This window comes from Eschrichtius robustus, chromosome 6 (genome assembly GCF_028021215.1).
Source record: "Eschrichtius robustus isolate mEscRob2 chromosome 6, mEscRob2.pri, whole genome shotgun sequence".
NCBI classification, from domain to species: domain Eukaryota; kingdom Metazoa; phylum Chordata; class Mammalia; order Artiodactyla; family Eschrichtiidae; genus Eschrichtius; species Eschrichtius robustus.
The window spans coordinates 67,371,233-67,391,986 of record NC_090829.1 but is presented as its reverse complement, the minus strand read 5'-3'; the positions used below and the strand labels follow the sequence as shown (position 1 = coordinate 67,391,986).

The following is a 20,754-nucleotide window of genomic DNA, read 5'->3' as shown; positions in this document are numbered from 1 at the left end:
CTCACAATTCTTATTCATGGGTTAATTAATTAATTAAACATTAAATATCTCCTATGTGCCAGGCATTGATCTAGGACCAAAGATGGGGACACAGCAGTGTACTAAACAAAAACTACCTTCAATCAGACTTATATACTAGTGAGGTAAACGATAAATACTACAAGTAAGTAACTTGATGAGTATAAGAAAAGAGGATATTGGCAATCTCTTCAGTTCATTTATATTTGAAAATCAAGGAGATAAGGACAGTATATGTACAAAGGTTCTAACAAGTTTTTATCATTTTATTTTATCATTTTTAAGGGCAATGTGTTCTTAACTCAAATTTGAATAAGGTGTCACCACGTCTGGGTTCACAAAAATAGCAGGCCCAACCTACTCCCTCACCTTTGTGAACAGCCCTGCCATTCCTCTTCTTACCATCAGAGACTAATTTCTATTGTTTGTTCAGAAAGGAAATTCTGGCCATAGAGTTCAAATCACTCCCAGCTGTATGACCTTGAACGAGTCATTTGGGCTTTAGTTTTCTGGAAAATGAAAGGTTGTCCTAGATAGTTTCTAAGATTAAATTATTCTTTATGATACTACAAGTCTAGGTTTCCAAATCGATGCTTAAAAACACACTATGTAGCCAAATTAATTAAAAATTAACGTGTGCTAAGATAGAACACATAAAATGCTTAGGATTATTATTTATTTACTGCTGTAATCATATATTGCCCCAAGCAAACATTTTACCAGAAATCACTACCACAAAAGGAAATATATCAAATATGTCTCATTAATAGAAAACATTCTATTCCCATGACCCACAGAGACCTTAAACAAAAAGCTAGAGAGAAGCAAAACCAAGAAATCCATTTTTTTTCCCAAATCAATACCACCTTTTCTCTAAACCACTTATTTTCTACTTATTCTTCCATTGTGGTTTTGGGGTTTTTAATTAATTAGGTTATTTTTCTGTGAAAATAAGATCCTTACGGTTTCAGGTTCCATCTGTACTAAAGGCAGCTCCCACTTGGAATCACTTTCTAGTTTGTAATTGACAGGAGCACTTTGGAAACCATTTCCTTGACACAAAATAATAAAAACAATGAAATACAAATTACTTAGCACTTGCCAGTTGAAACCCTCTAAAAACTTTTCAAAGCAATCACATTGTTCCTTGTACCGATGAAGAAGCTAAAACACAGAGAGTATGTTCACTGATTTATCTCATAGTCTATGACCAATCCAGTAACATGGTGCTAACAGAGCATGATGGGGTGGAAAAAGAACAGGATCTGGGATCAGTAGGCCTGGGCCCCTGTGCAATTCTGATGCTAATGGGATCTATGTCTAGCAGGGGTGGCAGAGGGCTCTGAGGAATGGGGAGTCCATTAATCACACAGATCCCGTTTCTTCATATGCCAAATGGAAATAAACATACTGTCTGTTTTGCAGGGCTGCTGTCTAGTTTAAATTAAATTATATAACAAGTATGAAAGTGCTTTACAAAGCACTATATAAATGTTAGTTGTAATCATGTAATAATAATGATAAGCTGGGGGTAGCACTAGAAGTTAGATGCAAGAGCTTGATTCCCACGCAAGTTGAGATGCCTAAGTCACTGAATATCAGAGTTGGACAAGTATTTCTGAAATCTAATCTCATAGTCCACTGAATGCTTGAGTACCTTTCACCACTTCCCCAACAAGGGGTTACTGGGCTTTGGCCTACACTCTTCCAAGAAACTTCTTCTGTCTGTTAAACATGTTAATTCATTATACCGAATGTAAATTTGCCAGCTTCCCCTCACTTGCCTTTGTAGCTAACTTTGGAATAACACATATTAAGTCTAGTACCTTTTCGACATGGCAGTTCTCCAATAGCTTTCAGGGCTCCAGGTTTTCTTTTCTCCACTCCTTCAACTGTAGCTCAAATAGTGGTTTCCAGTTTCCTAAGCCTCTTAGTCCAAGTCCTCTAGACATGCTCACTTATCCTTTGGTCTTACTAGAATAGAAAAGAAATAAACCATCTTCCCCATTGTTTGGGGCACTCTGCTTCTACTCACGAACATCCTTTGGACCTCCATCTTGCTCTCAATTGAGAAGATATGTAGTACCAAGTATGGTGAGGTGGTTTTATCAGTAAAGTACTCGTAGCACCTTCCCATCCATGCCTTTCTTCTCTTAGGGCTTGACACATGCCAGGTCCCCACCGCCTCATATCTTCCCCTCTGTTCACCTGTCCTTTGAAGCAATAAATTAGGCTACTTCTCCTAGAACCAACTTCTGGCTTTATGCAAAAACTCTCAGTATGCCTCACTAACAATGCTCAAGAGATAAACAAAAAAATTCTTAGATAAATGCCAAGTTCTGTGAAGAGAATTTACCTAGCGCTGCTCTAAAGGCATAGGGATTCTTCAAATAGCTCACTAAACAATATTAAGACTCACACACTTCAGTTTTTTTTTTTTTTTTTTGGAAGAAGGAATAAGACAACACCATGTAAACACTGCCAAGATAATTACAGCTTCCTGCTTAAAAATAAGCTGGTAGATATTTTTAGACCATCCTCAGATATATTACATTATTCATTTCCAGAGATACTGTATTCCAAGATTGTTGCCTTCTGCCTTAGGGTCTGTACAGCCAGAGCACCATTATTTTGGAGAGAATCATGCCATGGCCACAGACTGAGACACGGAACTTCTCACCTACAAACATGCTTTCTCTTTCAAAATGAATGAAAACACAAAACTTAGAGGCTCTGGGTATACCAACCAACATGGAGAACACCTGGATAAATTCACAGACATGGCTCAAGGATATCTGGAGACAAACTCAACTTTCCTTTACATTTCTCCCTCAAAACTATCTGAAAAATATAAGCTCCAAATGCTGGCCACTAGCCCTGTAAGTTCCCTAATTTTCTAGCAACGAAAACTTTCTCCCCCATTAATTTTAATAGCTAATTTAAAAATCCTCCCTCTCCTATTTTAAGTTTTGAACTTTACCCTAAATTATAGTAATTTATAGTTCATCACCCCTTGTTCTTTCTATGTATCTACCCCTGGCACTGAGAGTCTCCTCTAGTAGAAACATAGTTTTCTAGTTGCCCAGGGAAACAGGTTGCTCCAAGATGCAAGCACTTGAACCAAGGCCTGTGGCCTTGCAAATGATGTGAACTAAAGATCTACTGCCTGGTTAACTGAATTAGATGAGAATTTCTCCTTACCTTCAACTTTCTTCTATATTTCCTCTCTTCCCCCTAGAGCACAGCATTCTAGGCCCACTCAAGTACGCCCTTGCTAATGGAAAGACACTTGGGAATCTGCTACAGCCAAAATTCAACTCCAAGTAGATGAAAAATGTTCAGAACATGAGAGGCTATCTTCCCTTCAAAGATCTGGGCTTATCATACTGCTCTACTATGATTCATCTGCTGTGGCATGTAGCTAATACTGTAATGCGACAGTTACAATTTTTGATGAAGATGTAAAAGGAAGGGCATGGAAGCACTGAAACTAGCACATTTTCAGAAGAAATCATTAAAAAAAAAACAAACAGCTGAGACTCAATTGAAGGTTCCAGCTTGTAATATTTTATTAAGAAATGACTTGAGGAAACAATCACTATAGCTCTTAGTGATTTTTAGTGATTTGCTTTCCCTTAAGGTCAACAGTCAGCTAACATGGCTGATAGAGAGGTATCAGGTGGGCTATCTCCCTACAGTATGTATCTGAGCCATGGCAAAAAGCCTATGCTTAGTGTTACATCAGTTAATTCAGGAGTTAAAGATAGTCAAAGTATATTGCCAGTGACATTGAAGTCTGGGCTACAGAGGCCCTCGGAACAGTTGGTCTCTTACTTAAAGATCATGACTTCAGGAGGTAAAGGATGACATGAGGCAGGAAGAGCCACCTACAGGAACAGTTTATGCCTTTTTGTAACGGTAATGAATCAGAATGGACTTGCGATCTGAAGAATAAGTCGAAATCCTAAAATTTATAGCTGTGTGACTTGAACAACTCATTGAGTCTCTCTGAATCTCTGTTTCCTCATCAGAGAAATGAAAACTTCATGGCCAGATATATGAGTCACACCATGACTGGGAGTAGGCTTTTTAAACTTGTAGAGGTTTAAGTAAATATAGCTTTCATCATCTCCACCACAATGGTTATCATCTCACCAACAACAGAAAGGGTATGTGTCCAGTAGAAAATAAAGAAACAGATACACAAGAAAGGGAAATTTTAAAAACAGTCAAGTTTACAAGATATAGGAATGACTCTCTACTTCTCCCGCCCAAGAAGCGAGTGTTAAGATGATTCATTTGTGGGACTTCCCTGGCGGTCCAGTGGTTAGGGCTTGGCGCTTCCACTGCAGGGGGCGCAGGTTCGATCCTTGGTTGGAGAACTAAGATCCCGTATGCCATGCAGCACGTACAAAAATAAAAGATAATTCATTTGTGATAGGCTTCAATACTCCTGGGGGGAAAAAGGGTATCCTTTGTAGCTGTGCAGTTATAGTATCTCTTATTGTTATAATCTGAAGTGATTCTGCCCTCCTCATAATATCTCTACATCTATCTATCTTGTTTCAAAATAAGTTACTGACATAATGACACTTTACCCTAAATACTTCAACAGTTTGCTCCTAAAAACAAGGATATTATCTTATATAACCACAATGCCATTACTATACCCACAAAATTAACATTGATGTATTAACTAATATATAGTTCATATTTAAATTTCTCTAAACTTGCCCTAAATACTTTGTTTTTTGATCCAGATTCAATCAAGACGCATGCCTTGCATTTGAATAGCATGTCTTTTTTCATTTTCTTTAATCTTGACATTTTAAAAGAATTCAGGACAATTGTCTTGAAAAATGGCACATCATTTGGATTTGTCTACTTCCTAATGGTTGGATTTCAGGTTAAATATTTCAGCAAGACTATATTACACAGGTGATGTTGTGTACTTTCTACTACATCATATCAGCTGGCACATGTCAGTTTGTCCCATTATTGGTGATGCTAAGTTTCATCACTTGGATTAAGAAAGTTTCCAAACTCTATTTGTGAAGGTATCTTTTCTCCTTTGACTTAAGTCACCTGTGAGGTGATATTTTGATATTCCTGCCCTACTTTGAAGCATGCCATAATTATAGTTCTTTAAACAAAGAAAAACTGCTAAGAGTAATGGGAAACTCCATAATGAAAAACAAAACACAAATATATTCATGAATTATTCCACTCAAGGAAAAAAGAAAATAGGGGCTGCACAGAAAAAAATGAACATGACCACAGGGGAATCTATTCCATTGACACCATTTATTTACATTTTGTTCCCTCTCACTCACTGGTGCAGCTCATAATCTAGTAGGAGATCTTTGACATGAAAGCATTTAATGACCTTCAGCAAATCAGCTATAGTGTCAATGAAAATTCCAGCATTAAATAGGCAAAGTGATAGAAAAAGTGAGGGGGTTGAGGTGGGGCTGGGCACGTTAACGCAAGAGTGAAAAGTTCTTTTAAGGTGGTGATTAGCAATGCTATTTCCAGCCCAGAATGGAACTCAGGTAAAATTCTGAGAGAGAACAAGAGATGACTCTTCTTCATCTCCCTTGGGTTAGGCCCTTCTGTTGCAAACACATTATTATGTAGCCTCCTTCTCTCATCTTCAGACTTAACTCTGTCTTCTATGCTCACCTAGTGTCTCAGGCAGACCCAACACAGTGCTGCACCCCTTGCTGCACAGACATTCCTTACATGCCTGCCTCTCTCCTGTCCTTCCCAGAACTTGTGAATCCCCTGAGGGCAGAGACTCTGCTTGGTGTCCCTTGCACACAGCAGCAGGCATGCAAAACATGTTCGGGAAATGTTTAATGTTTGAGTAGAACAGTAAACCATAGTTCTGTTAACTCATCCTTTGCTTCCTGCTTTCATCTAGCCAGTGAGAGGTAGAGCTGGCATTCAAACCAAGGCATTCTGGCTTTGGAACCCACATTCTTAACCACATTTCATGAAACAGTTCCCATAACCTTTGATCTCAACGTGCAGCACTCATTATATAAGATAAAGTCCTTAGTCTTCAGGCCATTGGTCCCAGCCTACCTCCCCTACCTTATTTCCCAAAATGTGTTCCTTCCCACATGGGTGCTTCACTCCAATGATTTTATTCCCTATTATGTTAAAATTCTACTCCTCAGAAATGACATCACTTCTCTACTATCATCGCACTTCCAAACCTCTATTACCGTAATTTTAAAAGCAACCCAAAGGCTATCCACTCCACAAACACTTTTCCATTCCTGCCTCATAATGTTCTCTCTCCTTTCTTCTCATTTCTCAAAGTGCTTTGGCTGAACTTCAAATAAGTTACTTGTCGCTTTCTGCCTTGTGTTAGGATTAAACACCACAACGTTGTACACATCCTCTCTTAAGACTATAAGCTCCTTTAAAGGTAAGACCCACATCTCCCTAGCTCCACATGTCTCCAACACCTACCTAGCACAGTAGCCTGCACATAATAGGCCCTTGGTGGATATCTGCCATATAAAGTAATTTTCCTTAAATAATCTTGGCCTCAATTTATATTTTATTCATTCTATCTACTTAGAAGAGAATGCCCTTCCCTTATTTTCCATCTGTCCAAAGCTGATCTCCTCCGTAAAACCCTTCCTAAATACCCAGACTAAACTTTGGAAGGGAAGGATATGTTTATTACCTGGGTTGTGGTGACGGCAAATATAAGCGCACACATACATCCAAACCCACCAAATTGTATACATTAACTATGTGACTTTGTTTACTTCAATAAAGCTGTGGAAAAAGTTTTAGAAGAAAAAAAAAAATGTATAGACCTGGAGTTTGGATTCTAATCCAGTCCTGCAACTTATTAGCTGTTCGTATTGGGCGGATTACTTAACATTTCTGTGCCTTGATTTCCTAATCTGGAAATAATAATAGCATTTACTTCACAGGGTTATATTTTTTTCTGTAAGGATGAAATGAGTTAATTCTTAATAAAGTACACACTGTATAACAGTGCTGCCATATTGTAAGCACCCAATAAAACTTAATCATTATTCCACATTCTCTCTCATGGTTTGTAATACTCATTTGGCAATGATTATTTACCAATTGGTGACATATGTTCTATTTTTGCTAGGAACTTCAGTTTAAATCACGTATTATTAATGGCTTTTTAATGGGCATATCTTGTTTTCTTTAGTAAAGCACGGGATAACTTTGATTATTGAGCATATTCTACATGCCAAGAACTTGGCTAAGTGCTTTCTATAAATATTTCATTCAGTACTCACTATAAAAGTATAAACTAGCCATTATTTCCACATTATAGATAAAGCAAAACAAAAAGATGTAGAGAATAAGCAATTTGTTCAAGTTGTCTAAACTAGTGAGTAGTAGAGCTAGGACAGTTCTTGAAGGCAAAGATAATATTTAATTAATCTCCCAGAGCGATTAATATATACTCATTAACACAGTTACTATCTATGTTCAATGTTTTTTATTGCTATCTATTTTGTTGTTGTGAAAATTGAAGCATATATATTTGGTATGTTAGCTTTTTGTGTTTGGTATACCTTAATACAGAGGCCTTATTTTTCACTCTTAATAAGCTTTTTAAAAAAGTTACCTTAGGCTCCAATATAAGCCCTTGTCCCATGTCAATGACAAGAGCGTGATATACTTTTAGTATATTTTAATATAACTAGAGACTTTTTTTTAACTATTCTCTATGCATTTGTGCTAATCTCTATCAACTTACATTTAACTTTTAGCTTTGTGTACTTCTCTGCATTAATGCTGTTTCTACAGAGAACTTACTATGCAAGAAACGCTAAAGCACATTTGCTTCACACCTATGATTCACCAAGGTAGGAAATGGGGTTGAGGCAGTTGAGGAACGGGCCAATATTGCTTAGCTGGTAAAAGGCAGAAAAGGAACCAGAACCAGAACTCTTTATCCCCACTACTGTGCTCTTTTAGCCAAGCTACACTGTCTCCTGCATACAAAGAAATGTCACGTTTTTCATATTTTAACCCAATGCATTTATGATGTGGCTTTGTGCCCTCAGTTTACCTGTCATTACATATTCCCAAATAGGAAGCAAGTGGGAAGACATGAAAGTAGGAAGTATTTGAAGAAGTAAAAGTCCTGTGCAATTTTTCCACCTCTATGCCTTTGCTCCCAACTGCTCCCCAAATGTAATATCCTCTCTCCAGATGCCCGAAAAGCAGTGCTACTCAGGATGATCTACAGATTCCTGTCTGACTAAGACACTCTGCAATGAGACAAGTACAGACACAGACAGTATTTAGAAAATATGATAGCAATTTAATAGAGTAATTTATTCCTGTTAAATCTAATAATGGTAAAACTCAGTCTTCCATTTTGTATTCTGTTTATTTCATTTTCTTAGTAACTAATTTTAATTGTACTCTATGGAAATATTGGTCTCCAACAGATTAGGGAGAAAACAGAAAATCTGAAAGGCACTGCTTTGAGTCCAGGTTCAAGAACCACCAAATCTTCTCAAAAGCATTCCCGATGTTCTCGATGAATAGAGCTTTTACATTTTGTAACATTTGACCTAAGCTTCTCTTTTTTTTTTTTAACTGTAATACCTTAGTGCGAGGGACTTGATTCAGGGGCCAGCAGACTTTTTTTTTTTTTAATTAATTAATTAATTTATTTATTTATTTTTATTTTTGGCTGTGTTGGGTCTTTCTCTAGTTGCGGCAAGCAGGGGCCACTCTTCATCGCGGTGCACGGGCCTCTCACTATCGCGGCCTCTCTTGTTGCGGAGCACAGGCTCCAGACACGCAGGCTCAGTAGTTGTGGCTCACGGGCCTAGTTGCTCTGCGGCATGTGGGATCTTCCCAGACTAGGGCTCGAACCCATGTCCCCTGCATTAGCAGGCAGATTCTCAACCACTGCACCACCAGGGAAGCCTGACCTAAGCTTCTCTTATGCCTCATAACTTTCTACCTAGATTAGCAATTGTTTGTTTTTCTTATCTTTTCTAAATAATTCCAACCTCCCTGAGGATAGGTTATGTATCTTTAACACCTCATACTTGGCGTATAATTCATAAATTCACATCACACGAATGGACTGGATGATTAACCACTGATAATTATTCACAGGTTTGGAGAGAGGAGAAGTTAAAAAAAATTCAAAGGGGACAACTTTTCCTAAATAGGGAAAGGATTGAAAGCACAAAGTTTAGATACTACCCGATTCCACATTTTGTAAATGAACATTTAGATCAGTGAGAGACCTGAACCCACACGGAAACCCTATTTCTGCCTAATAAGAAGCTAATAAATTGTCAAAAATTAACTTTTAAAATCAAATTTGTATTCAAGAAACTCTGCATTACCCCTGAAACTTTAGTCCAAGCTAAACAGACATCACATTTACGGCAGTCTCACAAAGCAACTTCCAGAACACTCAGGTGTGTGTACATGCATACCAACTCCAACGCATCCAGACTCAAAGCTTTTACCAGTGGAGCCGGTACTATTCCTAATTACTAATTAAGGAAAACAGAACAGAACCTTTACTTCAGAACTCAGCCCTAGACCCCACTCACCAAAGTATTCATCGGCGGGTGGATTTTCCATGTCATACAGCATCTTCTTGGTCAGATGCTCGAGCTCATCTTCAGGGCGGAATGAGGAGGATACAGCCGGAGGCCCCATGGATCCTGTTTGTCCACTCTGAAAGGCAGAAAACACAGAGTCCTTTAAGTGCAACCTAGACATCAACCAAGGCAATCAGGCAGTGTTTGCACTGTAGAGGAAAAAGCCCTGGATGGGGCTATTAGGAGGCCTGGGTTTAGAATTGGTTTTATCAGCTAGTCAGTGTCTGACCTTGGGGGCACTTCTTTATTCACTTGCCTTATATAGATGAGCCATCTATCAGGCTTAGAAATCCATGTTTACAAAGAATAGGACTCTATTTCATTCAACAATTGCTAAGCAGTCACTATGTGCCAGTTGTAGATTTACAAAAAAAGATGAAGAAACTGAGTCTCTTCCCTTACAGAGCTTACAGTCAAGTAAGAGATATAGGCACCCTAGTAATTAAAGATAAAGCAACTGTAGAAAGTGCACAATCAGAGCACAAAGGGGACTCCCACGTGTCCGGAGAGGAAGAATTCCAGAGGAGAGGCACCAGCACAGACTAGGATTTATTCAGCTAAAGGAGAGGAACCATAAACGTTGAAGTTTTTTTACATTCAGGTGAGGAAGAAGCCAGGTGGCATAGGAACTCCTATGTATAAAGTTTGAGATAAGAAAAGAGATGAATATTAATGGATACATGGGGTCCACAAAGTGAAGGGCCTTGTGTTCCAGTTAAGGAGGTTGAGTAACCCCCCTGCCCCACCCCACCAGACCACCCCTGCACTGCAAACAACCAGATATCAAATGAGGAGGTAAATCAGCAGCAGTAAACACTGGATTGGTGTTAAATAGGCGGATGTGCCTGAATTAAAGCAATGCAAGGGAATCAAATGTCAGGTGAAAGAACACTTGAGGTGATCAACCAAGAATCTAAAGTATGTAAAGAAAGAAAAAAGACCAGAGGCCAGATGTAAAATAGCTGGTGCTATGTAAATAAGAGGGAATTTGTTATACTTTCCTTTGCCTACATTATAACTTTGACCACTTCCGATATTACACCCCAGTATCTTCAAAGTATTAAAAATAAAAAGACTGTTAAAGGTTTAGAAATATTGGTGAAGATATTCCCCATGGCAAATGGAAAGAGCTGAGATTGGGAATGTACTGCCTTGATCTTTATGCACTCTTAAAATTGTTGACCAAGAGTTTCTCCTTTCATGAATAGTTTACAAGAATCAGTTCAACAAGACTTGAAGCTGCATATTCATTCACCCGTCATCTTCACTATACCAAATGAGTTCTTAGATGTGAAAATCCTGTGAAGAACAAATCCTTGTACAAAAGTTTCATTATTATTACCAGCATCATTTCAACAACTAAGAAGGGTATTAATTACTTGTGTTATGGCTAGGGCATGAAATGCCTTCTAAACATATGTGAAATTGTTGATGGGTACCTATTTGGCATTTTCTCTCTAATTATCTCTCATCTGGCATCTGCAGGATCATTACCTCAACCTACTCATTGTGAGGTAAAGAAATTGACACCCAAAAAGATTGGGCAGGGCTAATTAGGATAAAGCCAGAACAAGAGCCCATCCTAGATTCACTCATTTGTCCTAAACATTAATCTCAGGGCCTCCTCTAAACTTCAAATAATGCCTGCCCCATTGAGTTAGTGTGAGGGTTAAAGAAGTTCTTGACTCATTCATGCTTGTTTTGCTTATTAGTTTATGCACACGTTCTTACAGTGCCTATTTTGTGTACCCTCTGCAAGCATCAGGGAGGAACACAAAGACGTATTTGACACAGTCTTTGCCTTTGAAAGGACTGGAGTCTAGTGAGGGTGAAAGACAGACACAAATGATCATCAGTTCCATAAAGCACACTATACTGGGGGGAGTGTATGCAGATATAAACATTGGAGGAGTGATTTGCTAGTATAATTAAACTTCAAATTGCTCATATATGCTATCAACTTCCAAGAAAATTTTATAGAAATATTCATATAAGAACATAAAATTATTGTGGCCAGAGATAGTGAAGGGATATACGGTGTGGCAGTGGCATTGTGGTTGGGGACAGATTTAATGAGGTGAGCTTGTGAACCTGTCTGAACTTGAGACCCCCTTCTGTAAAATGGGCTTGCAATGCTACCTCACAGTCTTTGTGAGAATTAAGATGAGACAGCTTGCCTTTCATGCTAAATAGAGCTTAACTACTTTCAAGCCATGGCAACAAAGGGACTCTAGATCCCCCAGCCTGCCTCTGAGGGAGGGGACTATCCCAGTTCAGGTGACAACATTGAAGACGAGATAGGAAAATTATCTACAACTTTTTTTTGCAGGTTTGCAATTAAGAGCGAACTTGAGCCCCAAATTTGGTATTAACCTGACTCTAAATTCTACGTATTCTTTTCCAACCAAACATTGCTTTCCATAGAGAAAGTGCTAGAAAAGTATGAAATATTAATGGTCGTGGCTGTTTTAATTCAAATCAACAACTAGTAGAGAAAATCTGATAATTCCTGTTTCCAGTCTTAGGGTGAACCCTCAGGGAATGGACACAATTTATTATTGTTTGGCCCTAAAATCTGCCGGCTTCCCTTTTCATATAAACAAAGGCAGCAAGAAAGCCAAGTCTGTCCTCTGTAAATCGGAGCCAGTAATTGAGATTCTACCTTTAGCACTTACATTTCAAGCAGAGGCCTAATTTCAAAGTACTTACCTTGTCAGTATTTCACAGATTTTAAGAAACAATACGTATATTATACCTTTTATTCTACAAATATTCCTTCTTATTTGCTTGCGATACTGTTCCTGAAGTTTGGAAAGGCTCTTTTCTTTTAGATTCTAATCTCAAATATTGCTGATCTTGGATTCCTGGTATTCCTTCTGAATAAAGACCCCAGGAGATCATCTCTTCCAGTGTTTCTGGACCTTATTTGGCTAGAGAACTCTCCCCACTGCCCCCACCTCCAGTGGGTAATGCTCAACATCTGTGGAATACATAGTGGTAAAAAGTCAAGTTCTTCCCAGTTGTCTCTCACACCCAGGAAAATATAGTTCAGGACTTTCTTCAGGGTTCAAGTCTCGTAAGTAGTAGTTTAGCACTTTCTCACTGGGATGAAGAAATCCCTTTCAATTTCTCTCTCCCGGGAGTGCTTAGGACTCAACACATCCTAGGAAAAATTAATCATTGTGTCCAAATCATTTTTAAATAAGCAGCTTCTAAAATTGTGTCTGGGCAATAAAACACAATTGAAAATTTATAAGTGGGGGGTGAGGGAGGGCTGGCAGGGGATGTGATATATTATTTTGTTTTTTATTTCTTCAGAAGTAGAAATATGGATAGCATCAGCAGTATATTCATTGTGACATAATAACAGTTCCTTGTATCTGTATGACCCTTTTCAAAGTGCCTGCTTTCACATATGTCATCTCAAATGTTTATACAACAGCCCTGTGTGATATATCACCCTATTTTATGGATGAGGAAATTGAGGCTCAGAAAAGATAACTGAGCAATGCTGTGTGCAGTACCAGCCCTGAAAGCCAGCAGAGCCCTGACTGAGACTAGGTAGGCTGAGTTGGCCGTGTTTTGGCTCCACTTCAATGCCTCGCTGGATTCCGATATTGTTATTTCCAAGCCTTCCAGCTCTATCACTATAGTCATTTGGATTTTAAAATACTGATTGTATTATCTAATAAGCAAAGATGTTTTCCAGAGTGGAGGCTTACTGCTAAATAGTGAAACAAAAGCACTGCACAACAAATATAAACACAGCCTCTAGCCTTTTCTAAGTAAAAGACATTCTTATAAGTATCAATATTAATCACTAATATGTGCGTTCTTTGAAATGCCTGGACCTCCTAGTAAAGGCAAAAAAAGAGAAAAAACATTATATGACCCACGGATGAAATTATTGAGAAATAAATTTCAGAGAATTCCTTCAAAATTCTCTTAACATACTTTTCCTAAGGAAATGCCAAGTACTAAGCACTATCATTATAAAGTCAAATTATTCAGGATTCCTGCCTCTGACAACTCAGTTTAGGAAGAGAGAGACATGAAAATAGGTAATTACAGTGAAGTGTAAGTACAAAAACACAGGTATGAATTCAGTGTTCTGAGATAACAGAACACTGACAGAAAGGAGGTGACCACTTAGTTTGATATTGAAGGATAAACTGGATTTCACCAGATGAAAGAAAGGAAGAAAGAAAGAGAGAGAGAGAGAAAGAGGGAGAGAGAGAGAGACAGAGAGAGAGAGAAAGAAAGGAAGGAAGGAGGGAGAGAGAGAGAGAAAGAAAGAAAGAAAGAAGAAAAGGAAAAAAGAAAGAGAAAAAAAGTAAAGATATTCCAAGAACAGTATGTACAAAAGAACATGAATATTAGCAAAAATCTTAAGAAATAGAGGAAGAACAGAGCTAGGATGAGGCTAGAGAAAAATGGGTTGTGGTCAAAGTCAAGACTGTTTTAGGCAACAGATAATCTTTAGGAGATTTAAAATGGTGGGCTGACTTTACTAAAGTCATGCTTCTGAAATATGCCTATTGGTGAATATCTCAAACCCAAAGCCAATGATGACTTAAAAAAGTGCAACCAGACATCATGGCATTTCTGAGCAATTTAATGGTTAATATGCTTTAAAAGAACTCTGATATGTACTATGTAAATTTGCTAACTGCTCACCAAAATGTGTTTCCCCTTCCTTCTGAGCACACAGCTAGACTATTTTCCATTCTCCCTTGCAGTTAGATACAGCCATATGAGGCATAGGAAAAAGGAGCTCACTCCTGGAGGAGAGCCATCCACTGACCAGGCTGGCTTGCCTCACACTGTCACAGAAGGGAGACTGGAAAGCAATATGCTCAGAGATTAATGGTTAAAAGTGATGGGCAGTGGTTTATATTCCTTTTATTTATACTTTCCTTTTTCTACAATGAAGATTTTTTCCTCAGATGTGAAAAAATAATTTTTTTTTTCCTGACACAAAGTGTCAGGAAACAGAAAATGTCCAAGTATCTACAGCAGGCTCTTCTCTGCCATGGTTCTTTTCTTGCTAGGGGCCCAGCTGATTATCATTCTGGAGAAGGCCTAATATGAATACCACAGCCAAATTTGGATCCTAGGCCCCTGGTAAAGGTTATGGATGAGACTGTGCAAAAATAAGGACTGTTTCTGCAAACAAAATGCATATGGACAGAATCTGCTTGGTGAGCAAAAAAAGTCTGCCAGATTAAGAATAGCACAAATAACAGTATCCATCATACTTATATTAACACTTCATGGTATTTGAAGTGTTTTGTATTTTCTTACACCAGAACCTATTAAGTCAAAAGACCTATTTATCTCTCTAATCTTAGTTCTGCCTTTAACTTGTCCAGTCATTTGGATCAAATCATTTCTATTCCCTGAGCCTTGGTATGTTTATGCGTAAAATGGTGTTTTCAAAGATTCCTTTGATTTTTAACTCTATCACATTTTTGTACCCGTAATATGCAGATATTTACAGATATTTATAGTGAAATCACAGGTATTCATATTTATGGCAACTTTGTAGTTTATAAAAACAGACACACCGAGCAAGTGGAGACCTCATTATTATAGAGATTTCCATTTACATGAGGACTTAAACCACTTGTCAGCATCCCCTGAAACAATCTAGAACTTCATTCAGCATTCTGAATCTGAGTAAGCAGCTGGCAGGTCACAGGGTTTCTGCAGCCTACAGAACTTTCACTACACATGGGGCATGAAATCAAGAACATACAAAGGTTAACCACCCTTTCCTACCACCACCCTTCCTTGGGTGGGGAAAGCAGAATTGTCCCTCCTAAAGAGAAAAGGAAGCATGGTAAACAGCCTACACTATGGTGCAAACAGCAAAGACCCCTAGGAGAACACCCACCTCCTTGAATCTTTGTTACCACCAACTTAACTAATTAAATATATGTGTTAAGGATCCATATTACAAAATGGCTACCTAATCTGTCATCACATCAGCCTTCTGGGTTACTCTGATATTGACCTCGCCATGGGCCATTTTTCTCCCATGAGTCCTTACCTGCTGTTGATTTCCTAGTTACAGAGCGCTAGGTAACTGGAACTTAGTGCAAATCTGAACCTTACCAGAAAAGCACCGCCCAGGCAGATACAACACTGGGAAAAGGCAGCCAAGATATTCAGAGGGATTACACGATAATGAATACTCTATCACTCTAGGTACCAGAGCTTCTCATTTTTCTTGTCCACTTGCAATGATGTACAAGAGGTTCCTTCTCGCAGAGGGAAAATAACTTCAATTACGTGTTCTTGAAAAAAGAAACACTGAAATTATCTTCTTTCAAACGGTGGAATTAGCCCCATTTTGAGCTGAAAGCCTGCCAGAAAAAATATATTTCTGATATTTTCGTTCTTTTTCTCTCCCCTTATTTAACTGTGTCAAGTTTGCAGTTTGCAATTTCCTGACGCTGCTTCTACTTTCTGACTCTCACTGAATTATCACACTCTATGCTCAACGTCTCACTGTTCAGTGGAAGGAGCACTCCGCTTCAGGCCAAAGGCAGAAGATGTGCTGGGCACCCACCCTGCTTCAGGTTGAAAGCAATGGGTCTCAGAGAAGGACGGGGGAGGAGGAGAACCACTTATTAACGATTAGAAACCCACCAATGAACATTCCTCACAGCTGCATGGGAGCAGAAAGGCATGTGCTTAGTTCTTCTATTCCTAAGGTCCATTTTCTTGGAGAATGAATGGTTAAGGGCACAAAGAAGACCATCCAGAAAATCTGACTTTAAAAGTGTGATTTTATGCCAGTTAGTCTTCAACTTTCAAAAGGTTTGTTTTCTTACAACCCGTTTTTCATACTCCCTTTCTCATGCCATGCATAGATGCCCCTAAATCATCCTTCTTAGGCCAAATTTGGAGTCATAGCCAAGGACTGATGATTCTGAATGACAGCCTGGGGGAGTTGCTGGATGTCACCGCAGCCAGGGGAAAGCGCTGGGTGTCCACCTAGGGGCTGTGGTGTTTGCACACCAGAGAATTATGGTAACGTAGGCTGAGCTGAGAGGTAGTGGCTTCTCTCCATGCCCACCCCACCAGTCCCCAAAGTATCAGGGTAGCCTTAAGAGTGCCTCGCTTGGAGCATGCTTATTTCTGGCCCTGACAGCTAGGGCACCATTTCAGTTCCCCAAGGGTTTTGTTTCTCTATTAGACTTTCCCATCTATAAACTGGAAGATACTAATATCTAATTCATATGAAGAAGCTCTGTAAAATATTAAACATAATATTGTGTTTAAATGACAGCTGCGGTTACCAGGAGGGACACCTTACAAGCCACTAACAAAGATGACTTTCTTCTTGGAAGTGGAATGTTTGCAGATAACAGTATCTCTCCAGTAACTCTTCACTCTTCTATCTGCTGATAAAGTACTTCAGTCTAGTCTATTTGAATTTCACATTAATTGTTGTAGCAAGAGATGTAATTCCTCTGAGTCTTTTTAATTGTAAACCTTGAAATACATGACATTTGGTGAAGGTATGCTTTGCTGGCTCTCCAAATTGTTAAACTCTCTGCATCTTAGCCTTTGGCACCAAAGATAAACAGTAAAGCAGGGCTCATGTTTGGTTATTCAGAACGAAGTAGCCTCCCTTATGTGTTCCTGCCTAGATGAGCTCCAAGCAAAAAAGGCATAACCACATATGCTCTCCCACCTGGTAGACAGGTAGGAAAGGTCAGAAGCAGGAGTCCCAGTTACTCAGGGTCAGGGAGAAGCTAAAGCAAAGATCTCTTACCAACCTGCTTCATAGTTCTCGTTTCATGACTCCTTCTCTCCATACTCCCATATTCTCCATACTTTCCATCCTTCAAGAAGGCAGGCCTTCCTTAAAGGAGAAAGCCAGTGGCCTCTGTGGCAGGTGATAAGATCTCTATCAATCTGCTTCCTTCTTATATACCACCGTACATGATTCCTACACAAGGCTACTAGAAGCTATTTCCACAGCATGAGAGCTAAAAGCTACCTGCATTTCTTTGCTCCATTAATTAGGCCTATGTGTGCTATGCAGAAGGGATCTGATACAACAAAGGAAAGACAATGACAAGACATTATTTCCACTGGTAGGTTTCACCTCAACAAGACTCAAGACATAAGAAGTTTGATGAATGGGATGAACTGTTGTTCAAGGTTGCGTTTTCAAACAAAACGAGGTCTTGGTCTTTGCTGTGCTCCACTAGTACCTGGCAGTGACTTCCACTGAAAAGACATTTCATCTTTATTTGATTGCCTGGAACAATGCAAAGGGCTAGTTGCTCCAACACTGGGAAGAAAAGCGTTACCACAACGCACTACTTTCCACGCACTGTCCCATAGAAAAGCCATCCTCAACCAGACATCTTACTGTTTCTCTTACCAGGGCTCCAGCCTTGACCATGGTTCTAATTCACTGGGGCTTTACCAATTCCTTCCTGTTACATATTTAGATTGTTTCACAATTCTTGTCATTATTATGTTACAGAAAACCCCAGAAAGATATTAAAAAAGTACTATCTGATAATTCCAAATGTATACAAATATATATGTAAGGGTGCCAGCATGTGTGTCTATGTAGGTATAAAAAAACAGATACTGGAAGAAAAAAATACCAACATGTTAACAGCTCATGTTAGGATGATAGGAATATTAATTTTTTCTTTAATATTTTAAAATTATCTAAATATAGTAAAAAATGGACGACCCTTAAAAAATAAGAACTATTCTTTACAAGACATGGGATTTCAGTCTTTTCTTTAGCATTGTCAGACACAAAGCCAGAAGAAAAAGAAGAATGTAAAGTGGGGACAATTTGTTGAAAAAAATAAAGGCACCTAGATTTTCAGTCAGATATGCACAGAAACACTTTCCTATTATACAAGCTGTTTCTATCTAAGTGGGCTTGACAGATGCCTGAACGTGACACAAGACACTGAAATAACATGCAAATCAGTTTTCGGTTTTAATATGCAAATATGACGCTTGGCACATCACTTTCCATGGCTGAGGTGAATTTCTGTTTTTGAGTTTTTCGTGGGAAATGCACGCCAGCAAACAAATGGTTAACTCCCCATATTTCACCTAACACAAGGTGGTTTTCATTTGAGTCAGAAAGGTTCTTGCTCAGCAATCCAAGGCACTTAGGATGCAAAGGAAGGGCATGTGTTTTGTTCAGTAACAATGCCACCCGCAGCAAACAAGTCCATCCTCTGACAGATGCACTGATCACACTGGATTTCTGGGCCTTGGCGGGGAGGCAGGCAAAGTGTGTCCATGAGAATAACAGAGAAAAGGTTTTTTGCTTGACCTGTGAAAATCAAATCAAAGTAGCTCAACATGGTGGGAAGATTAGCTTCTGGAGACAAAGACAAGGAAGGAGTCAAAAGTCCTTGCTTCCAGGACACTGAGGCAGTGTGAAAAACTGTACCCTCGGTGAAATCTACATTAAATTATCCACAAATACTAGTCATTAGGCATGACGGCAATCATCAAGATAACTGAGGTGTATTCAATATCTCAATTACTGGAATTGAAATTCCAGTTCAAGGAATTTATAATTCAGTCAAGAAATCAAGGCACATGAGGGAGAAATAAAGAACGAAGCAAAACACTGACTGCTGATGGTAATCAGTATGGTTTAGACACTTAAGAGTATAGGCTCTAGGGGCTGGCTACCTGCTTGGATTCAAATCCCACATCCACTACTTACCGCAAGTGTGACTCGGGGCAAGATACTTCATTTTACGAAGTATTAGTTGCATAAACCATAAAATGGGGTCAGTAGGACTTACCCCATGAGTTAAATGAGATGGCCCATGTAAATCATTCACTGCCTGCACTGATTAAGAGCCTATTCTTATCCTTAAAGATATGCTACACAGTAATAGATACCACATGAATACTCCAATGGATGATATGAATTTAGAGGAAAGAGAAGTTACAGTGGACTGGGGCATACCAAAAACACGCCACGGGGGATGAGAAGATTGCACTGGGACTTGAAGCAAAGGAAGAAAGGTCTTCGCATTTCCACGCTCCTTCACAGGCAGCAAGGAACTCTGGGGCAACACTCACGCACGCTACATTTTATTTAATACTCTCCAAGGCAGGAATGTGTGTCTTCTGTACAAAGAAACAAACCACGTTAGTGGTTTGTTAAGTGACTATGTTAAGTGACTTAGCCAAAATCACACCCGTAGGAAGTGGCAGCGCCAAGAGTTAAACATGAGTCTTCTGATCCAAGCTCAGTGTTTTTCCACTAATTTACAGCTGCCTCTATATATTCATTTAGAAATATGAAACTTATATGATCTGTCATAAAGATTAATCAAGACAGTCAACCTCACTGATTAAAGCATGATGCTAATTATATCAGAGGTTGGAGACCAATGTGGCCCCATTTACTTTCAGAAACATTGATTGTGGTGTAATGGAGAAAGTGTGGGCTTTGGAAGCAGAAAAAGCTGGTTCAAATACCAAGTTATATCCCTTATTTTGCATAACACTTCACAAGAGTTTTTAAACTTCTCTTAGCATAAGCATCTTCATCTGTAAATGGGGTCAGGGGGCAGGCAGGGAATAGGGAATGCTTCCATTTCAGGGCCGTTGTAATACCTAAGATGATACATGGCATGTGCTAATATTTAACAGGGGCTCATGACTTGTATTAAATGCTCACAAACAGTCTGTCAAATTTGAGCTATGGCTGCCTTTCAAATGTGGCAGGAAGGTGGATGAGGGAATATGAATGACTCAGTGCCATTCATCAGCACTGCAGCAGAGGGTGAAATAGATCATGCCCTGACACTGAATCTAAAGGTCAACAGCACTGAATATTTCTAACTGATCAGCAACCTTGATTCAAATAACAGTAATTCTATTGAAGGAATATCTCCTTCCATAAACTCTGAAAGGTAGAAATATGTAAGTATTTAATTTATATATTTATTGATTTATAATTGATGACACTGAAAATAATTAAGGTATCCTGAATAGTTTAGCAAGGACCAGACAATGTTCAAAATACGTTAACTCATTTAGTCACCACAGCAGCCCCATCAGATCA

At 38.9% G+C, this 20,754-nt stretch overlaps 1 protein-coding gene across 11 annotated transcripts in view; it reads right to left on the bottom strand.

Annotated features, from left to right (window-relative positions):
• The window catches only part of LPP (LIM domain containing preferred translocation partner in lipoma), a 684,273-nt gene that overhangs the window by 153,800 nt on the left and 509,719 nt on the right, over positions 1-20,754 (bottom strand). For all 11 annotated transcript variants that reach the window (XM_068546435.1, XM_068546441.1, XM_068546442.1 and 8 more), the window contains one exon: positions 9,615-9,741. In XM_068546435.1, coding sequence (XP_068402536.1) covers positions 9,615-9,741 — 127 coding nt within the window. The remainder of the gene's footprint in view (positions 1-9,614; positions 9,742-20,754) is intronic.